The sequence below is a fragment of the Crocuta crocuta genome, unplaced genomic scaffold, assembly GCF_008692635.1.
Source record: "Crocuta crocuta isolate KB4526 unplaced genomic scaffold, BGI_CrCroc_1.0 scaffold134, whole genome shotgun sequence".
NCBI lineage: Eukaryota > Metazoa > Chordata > Mammalia > Carnivora > Hyaenidae > Crocuta > Crocuta crocuta.
In genome coordinates this window covers 2847352-2855555 of record NW_027530183.1, presented here as the reverse complement: position 1 = coordinate 2855555, position 8204 = coordinate 2847352, and the positions used below count along the sequence as shown (strand labels likewise).

At 35.5% G+C, this 8204-nt stretch overlaps 1 protein-coding gene across 3 annotated transcripts in view; it reads left to right on the top strand.

Moving 5' to 3' along the window:
* The window catches only part of NUDT9 (nudix hydrolase 9), a 46094-nt gene that overhangs the window by 16465 nt on the left and 21425 nt on the right, over nt 1-8204 (top strand). For 2 of the 3 annotated variants that reach the window (XM_077765134.1, XM_077765132.1), the window contains exon 2: nt 6425-6664. In XM_077765134.1, coding sequence (XP_077621260.1) covers nt 6468-6664 — 197 coding nt within the window. In that variant the 5' untranslated portion in view covers nt 6425-6467. Of the gene's footprint in view, nt 1-2403; nt 2621-6424; nt 6665-8204 lie in introns of those variants that run through there. The other variant, XM_077765133.1, reaches the window with a different exon arrangement.

Here is an 8204-nt window from a genome sequence, read left to right as displayed (position 1 = left end):
TATTATACTAGGCATATGGTAATTAACGAGTTTTATGAGTTTGTCCCTAGTAACGGTTTTTTTAAAAATTCTGTTTGGCCTGTCATGTTTCCTTTTGGCACAAAGAAATTCCCTTCTATTCCCTCCCTGTCCCATTTTTGTCCTGTCCCTTTTTTTATCTGGAACTCCTGTGACAGCTGTTGGATTTTCTGGATTGAACCTCTTCCTTCTCTTTTTCTCTCACTTTCCATTCATCTTTTTGTACTGTGTGCTTAGAGATTTTACTCAAAGTTATCTTCCAGATTACCAATTCAGACTCCAGTCCTGTGCATTGTTAGTCATCCCTTCTATTGAATTGTATGTTTTGGCAACTTTTTTTTTTTCTGTAATTGCTCTTTTTAATAGTAGCCTTTTCTCATTTTATGGATATAAAAGTTCTTGAATCTGTAAAAACAGTCATTAAAATAAAAGCTTATCTACTATTTCTTGAATTATCTGTTTATAGGCCATGGTTCTGTTACTTTTTAATTCTTTTGCCTTCTGTTTTTTCTCAAACATCTGGTGGACACTGGTTATTCATTTATATTTTGATTAACGTAGGTAATAGATACTATTTTCTCTAAACAGGATGACTGATAGAATATTGGTGTCATGTACCAGGGCATGTAGACTGGAAGGTTTCAGTTGAAGGTGTGTGAGCAGGTAGCAGGTGGACAGGCTGGGAATCCTCTCCTTTCCCGTTTTTTCCAGATTAACAAATTCTCTGCTGAGCATAGCTGCCTTGACTTTATTTCCTAGTGTGAACTGTAGTCCTATTAAGTCTAAATTGCTGCTACATTCTCTAACACCAGTATTCACAATAGAGGTCCTAGTCTTTAATTTTAGCTTTTGGCTTTATCCCAGGGGCAATCATAATCTGTTGCTAACTTGTTATTTGGGGAAGGATGACTGATTTCCGTGGTTACTGTCCCACTGCTCACTTGGGCCCACTTATTTCAAGCTTGAAACCTCTCAGGCCTCCTCTTATAGGAATGGCATCTCTCACTCACCCTTTTGTGTATATTTTCAAATATAATTTGTTTTACTTTGGTTTGTAGGTCAGTATGTGTCCATTTACTATATATCTTCCTGAACAACTTCTTATTCAGTGGTGGCGTCCTGTTCTCTCTCCTGCTGTGGATTTTGTTGCCTTTTATACATCTTTATCTCTTTTCAGTGGGTTTTGGGGAGGGAAGGAATAAACATATATGCTTTTTATAATGTAACATGGGTCAACCAACCTCTCATTAAAAACGTAAAATAAAAAAATTAGAAAATATTCTAGCTAAAGACAAACAAACTGTGTACTTTTTTTTTTATTTAAAAAAGACTATTACTGACTTTTGAGAAAGGGGGGTGAGAGAGAGAGAAAGAAAGAGAGAGAGAGAAACTCCCAAGCAGGCTCCATTCTATCCTCGTCGAACCCCATATGGGGCTCGATCCCACAAACCAAGAGATCATGACCTGAGCTGAAATCAAGAGTCAGATGCTTCACTGACCAAGCCACCCAGGTGCCCCCAAACTATATTCGTTGGAAGCCATGAATGCTATTTTTGATAGATGCTGCTAGAACAGTGTAAAATTGCTTGACAATTATTCTTCTTTATAATTCTGGGAACCCTAGGTGAACTGGGCTAAAACCAGTGACTGCTTACCGGCTTGCAAGAAAAAGCCAAAAGTTAAGCCAACAAGTATGTGTTCAGAGTTGGTATATTATGTTGCAGGGCATTCTGGAAGAGACAGAAGACCTTTATCATTGAGAATTTTACCACTCTTAATTTGGGCAAATACGGAAAGTCAGAATTTTGCAGTTGATCTTTGTGATTTGACTAGATGGTTGGTTGCAAATGCCTATTTTCTAGAAAAAAGCGATAGAACATAAAGATGTAGTGAGTGCTTTCAGATTTTCCAACAGGATCTACCAGTGACATGTGGAGAACAGTTATATTTTATTCCTGTGAACACCTATAAATGTATAAACTAAAAATGAAGTCAGGATAGGATAGCCTAATCTTAGGAGCCTGGAATTCGAAGCCAACTTGTTTTGGGATTGGATCCTGATTCTGCTATCAGTTGTACGGGGTTGGTAAATTTATGTAGTGTTTCTGGGCCTTAGGGTTATTTCTAGAATAAGGATAATAGTACCTAACCTTAGGGTTGTGAGGACAAATGAGTATGTATTATAGCATAAGACAAGTATCTTGCATGTAGCATGCACTACATACATTTAGTTATTATCATGGCTATTAGTATTGTAAATTTGCTTTATTTCAAAGGACCATATCAATATTGTATTTCTTCAAGTTTGACCATTTTAGGATCTTTTTTTTGCTTTGTAAAATGAACTTTATTTAAAACAATTTTTTTAATCTTTATTTTTGAGAGACAGAGCATGAGCAGGGGAGGGCAGAGACAGGGAGACACGGAATCTGAAGTAGGATCCAGGCTCTGAGCTGTCCGCACAGAGCCCGACGTGGGACTTGAACTCCTTAACCATGAGATCGTGACCTGAGCTGAAGTCAGATGCTCAACTGACTGAGCCACCCAGGCACTCCTGTAAAATGAACTTTATAAGCTACTGAATTCTCATGTGTTTGGTCAGGTATATTTCTTGCACCAATTCATTTGTATAATAAAAGAACCTAGGCTGTATATGTATATATTACATTTATTTTTGTTCTAATTCCTTTCGGTGTATCATGTTTAAACTGTAGATATAGTAGCAGCTTATCACTTCTCAGTGTGGTACGATAGAGTCTGAATTTTTACTGTTTTCACAAGTTATTAAATTTGTTTTGGAAAAGTAAACAATTAGGCATATAAGTTTCTTTTGTCAGAGTGGTTAGTTAGCAGTTTTGTGGAATACCACATCCTTGCTGAACAAAGAGCCTCATACTTGGAAAAGAAATTTTGGTACTTGGTTGAGATAGAGTGGAACTAAATCTGTTTTTCCTGTTGGGCGTCTCATTAATACTCTGGATTTTTTTCTTACTTTACTCCAAACCATGAAAAATAACTAATTTTGTAACAATTCAGTTAGATAGTAGGGCTCCATATGTAAAATTTTCAACTGCTTAAAAAGACTGAAAGGATACTGGAGGCCTAGATATTGTCTTGCTAAGGTTATTTTTCCCTTTAGCAAAGCATTAACATTAAGACGTAGGGAGTTCCTGGAGAAATGTTACACTCTGCCTGCCTGAAGTAGTTGTAGGCTTCATATTGAAAGGAAATTTAATTTGGTCTGTCATTTCTTTCTGCCTTCGTTTCCCAAATCATTGTGAGACCTGTGTCTGACTTCTAACCTGTAGAACTATAAGATAATTTCACATTGTTTTTAGCTGCTGAGTTTGTGGGAGTCTGTTATGCAGCAATAGAAAACCAATACATTATTTACATACTCTTAATTAAATATGTACTTATTTTTTGTTATTGCTTTATAAAAGTGGGATCATATTATACATACTTTTCTCCATCTTGCTTTTCGTTTTCAACTATACCTTGTGAAAATGCTGACAAATTACTTGATGCCATTATTTTTAATAGCTGCTTATTGTTTAATCCATTGTGTGGCTCTTCTATCCTAAACCATCCCCATATTATTAAGCATATCTTTTACTTCCCAATGAACAGGACTGAAATAAGCTTCATTTATACATATAACTGTTTTATTGTTGTTGTTGTTCGTGGGATAGATTACCAGGAATGGAATTACTGGGTTGAAGGATATAAATATATTAATCATTGTTGCCAGATTGCTTTTGAGAAAGTCTGTAGCAATTCATATCTCTACCAGCAATATTTGGGAGGTGGTGTTAACCTTTTTGAAGGTTTGTCAGTCTAGTTGGTAAAAAGAATTTAATGTTACTTTCATTTTCATTTTTTAATTGCTAGTAATTATCATTTTAAAAAATAATCATATTTTAATGTTTCTTTGCTACTTGGATCTGCTCTTCTGTAACTGTTTAGTCCTATAATTTGACCAATTTTCTATTCCAGTTCAGCCTTTTCTTGCTATTTGTAACAATGCTGTATATTATAGATATTAATCCTTTGAATATCATCTGCATTAGGGTCTATACTTTGCCTTTCCCCTCTATTGATTGAGTCCTTAATGCACAGAAATTCTTAATTTTGATGTAGTCCAATTTACCTTTTTCTTTGTTAGCTGTGCTTTTGGTTATATCCAAGAAATCCTTGCCAGATTTAATGTCGTGAAAGTGTCCCTGTATGTTTTCTTCTAAGAGTTTTATAGTTTTAGGTCTTATGTTTGGGTCTTTGAACAATTTTGAATTATGTTTGCATGTGTTGTAAAGTAAGGGATAATCTTCATTTTCATGTGGATGTCTAATTTTCCTAGCACCATTTGTTGAAAAGACTGTCCTTTCCCATTAAATGTCTTGGTGCCCTTGTTGGATATCATTTGACCATATATGTGAGGGTTTATGTGTGAGCTGTGTTCTATCCCACTAGTCTTTGTCTCTATGCCTGTATGATACTGTTATGATTACTGTAACTTTGTAGTAAGTTTTGAAATTAGGAAATATGACACCTCCATCTTCTTTTTCAACACTGTCTTGGCTATTTGGGGTCCCTTGTTCCTGATCTTAGAGAAAAAGCTTTCCATCTTTCACCATCACATCAAAATGCAGTAATTTACTGCATTACTTGGGATGATCATGTGTTTTTTTCCTTCATTCTGTTAACGTGTATTACACTGATTGGTTTTTGTATGTTTAAAGATCCTTGTGTTCCAGGAATAAATCCCACTTAGTTCTAGCGTATAATCCTTTGAATGTGCTGTTGAATTTGTATTGATACACATCAGGGATATTGGTCTGTAGTTTTCTAATGGTCCTGTGATTTTTTTTTTTTTTTCCTGTTTTGGTTCAGGAACCAATCCAAGACGATTGACTGAATTTTGTTTTCATGTCTTTTTAGTCTGCATCTATCTGGAAGAGTTCCTATTTCTTTCATAATGTTACCAGTTGAAAGAGTACAGACGTTGACTATAAGTTGTCCTTTGACCTGGATCTGTTCTATATTTCCTCATGACTAGATTCTGGTCTTATATTCCTGTGATGAGTACCTCAGGAATGGTTACTGTGTACTTTTCAGTGTTTCGTGTCAGGAGGCACAGGATGTTAACCGATGTTGTTTGTCTTTATCATTTGTCCTAAGGTCAAATTGGTATTGTGAGAGCAGAGGAAGGGAGCTGTCCTCAGTTCACCATGTTCTCAGAATCCTCTTTTCTACTTTAGATGTCATCACTTAGGGTCTTTAGGAAATTTAATCTTTATTTTAAGAATAATGAGAAGCCATCTAAGTTTTTAGGCAGGAGGGGACATGAAACATTTTTGTGTATACTGTGAGGTAGACATTTAGTTTGTTTTTCTTTTTGTATATATTTTCTACTTACTTTAGCTCTGTGCCTTTTTTTTTCCTAATGTGTATAATTTTTTAGAGAGAAAGAGACAGAGAGAGAGAACACAAGGAGAAGAGGGGCAGAGAGAGAGGGAGACACAGAATCTGAAGCAGGCTCCAGGCTCCCCATGTTCAGCACAGAGCTGGACCTGGGGCTTGAACCCGTGAACCATGAGATCACGACCTCAGCTGTAGTCAGATGGTTAACCGACTGAGCCATCCAGGTGCCCTCAGCTCTGTGCCTCTTAATGTTATTTTAAATTTTATTCTGAAGTTTACAATTTGTATATTTATTATACTGACTTTCCAAGTAATATGACGTTACTTCATGTACAATGTAAGAACCTGGCAATAAATATTTCCATTATCTTGTTTTGTGCCATTTTTGCCATACATTTCACACGTGTGTTAGATTGTAAACTATTTAAAAAATGTATTCCCTCACATAGACTTACACAATTTTCTTTTACATTTGTTTTTATGGTTGAATTTTCATAACAAACTTTCCCAGCTTTTGTGCTAACAAAAGTAAACTGTTCCTTTTTCTCAGCTAAAAGAAATTCAGTGAGTAGATTCAATTAAGATCTAGCGATAATAAAAAATTCATATTTGAAAATAATTTTCCCACAGCTGTTGGACTTCTATACTTTGAAATTGAAAAGTATGTTTTGGGGTCTTTGAATTAGGTTTTTTATTTTTTAATTTTAATTTTTCATTATTTTAAAAAATTTTTGAGAGACCGTGAGCAAGTGGGGGAAGGGCAGAGAGAGAGAGGGAGAGAGACATAGAATTCGAAGCAGGATCCAGGCTCTGAGCTGTCAGCACAGATTACGACATAGGGTACGAACCCATGAATTATGAGATCATGACCTGAGCTAAAGTTGGATGCTTAACCAACTGAGCCATCCAGGTGCCTCATAGGTTCTTTATTTTTTATATTTTGGTATGTATGTAAAACATTTTTCTTTTTTTTTTTTCTTTGCAGAAACTCATTTTTATCCTGTGGGTTTCATCTTTACTCCAACATCATGTCTAGTTCTAATGGTGCCAAAGAGAATTCCCACAACAAGGCTCGGACGTCTCCATACCCAGGTTCAAAAGTCCAACGCAGCCAGGTCCCTAATGAGAAAGTGGGGTGGTTTGTTGAGTGGCAAGACTATAATCCTGTGGAATACACTGCTGTCTCTGTCTTGGCAGGACCCAGGTGGGCTGATCCTCAGATCAGGTGAGCAAACTAGCTGGTGTTAGCTGCTAGCTGGGTGTAAGACAGAGAAAGGAATGATTGTATTTGTAAATTATCATTTTGACAGCTGAAAAATCATTTTTATCTAGTGCTTAACTTTGTTATAAAGTAGTTTCCAGCATTTGCTGGGATTCTTGCTAAAGCTAGATAGTCCACGTTTGCTTATTCTTTTGGGAGTTTTATGATGATCCTTCCAAAAAGATATAGCTGTTTTGCTGTGGAGGTTTTTGTTTTATGAAATGACAAGTAGTGGTATTTGTTTTCATTTGTTCTGTTTAGCTTATCAACAGAACATCTTTTATTGTTATTTTCCACCATGGCTAGACTTGCTTGTATTTGAAGTAGTGAAAATATTTTTTCAGAAATTTTTCAGATTACCAAGAATAGCATGATGATGAAATTCGAGTAATAGAAAAGGAATAGATAAAGGAGAGAAGAAAAAAACTCAAGCAAAAATCCTTTGACTAAATTTATAGAAATACATTGATTCACATTTTCTATTTATCCTCCTTTTAATGAATATGATTGACTTTTTAAAAAAAATTTTTTTAACTTTTTATTTATTTCTAGGGGAGAGAGAGAGAGAGAGAGACAGCGTGAGCAGGGGAGGGTCAGAGAGAGAGGGAGTGACAGACTCTGAAACAGGCTCCAGGCTCTGAGCTGGCAGTCAGCACAGAGCCCGACGCGGGGCTCGAACCCACGAACCGCGAGATCATGACCTAAGCGAAAGGCGGAGCTTAACCGACTAAGCCACCCAGGCGCCCCTGAATATGATTGACTTTTTAAATGTACTGAATATGAACTAGGTACTGTAGTAGATGTTTTATAAACATTATTTTATTTTACTCTTAGAACTATTCTGGAAGACAGGCTTATTATTTCTGTTCTATAGAAAAACAAAACACAAAAAATGGAAGCACAGAAAGTTTGTCACAGAGCTAGTAGTAAATGGTATAGCATGGACTTGAACTCAGTCTGACTCCAGAATTCATGCTCTTAATCACCCTGCTAAACTGCTACCTTAATTTAGAACAGCTTTATAAATTTGATACCATGGGGAAATTTATTGTAAATGCCTCAAGGCATAATTTAGTCAAGTAAGTAAAAACTGTTGCAAGTTGGATAGATCCAATATTTGTTCTAGGTTAAACTTTACCATGGACTTACTGCTGTCACTAGATTTTGACCTACAATTTTCCTATTTTATTTGAAGATGTGTTAGTACTTGGATTGTTAATTAATCATGAAGCTAAACTTTGGAGAAATTAGTAGCTTTAATGAGTTGCATTTTCTCCATTTTGAGTATTTACATATTTGCATGTACATTATATATATACATTATACATAAAATTAATGATGTTGGTAGGGATGCTATATAGTATAAATGTATGCAATACAGGAAGATTGCATACATTTTGGTATTTTTCATTTGGTTTAGTTTTTAAAAGTTGAATTTGTATCACCACCTAAATCAAGCTTTACTACTAACATTAATATTTCAGTTATGATTATGTTGATGCTT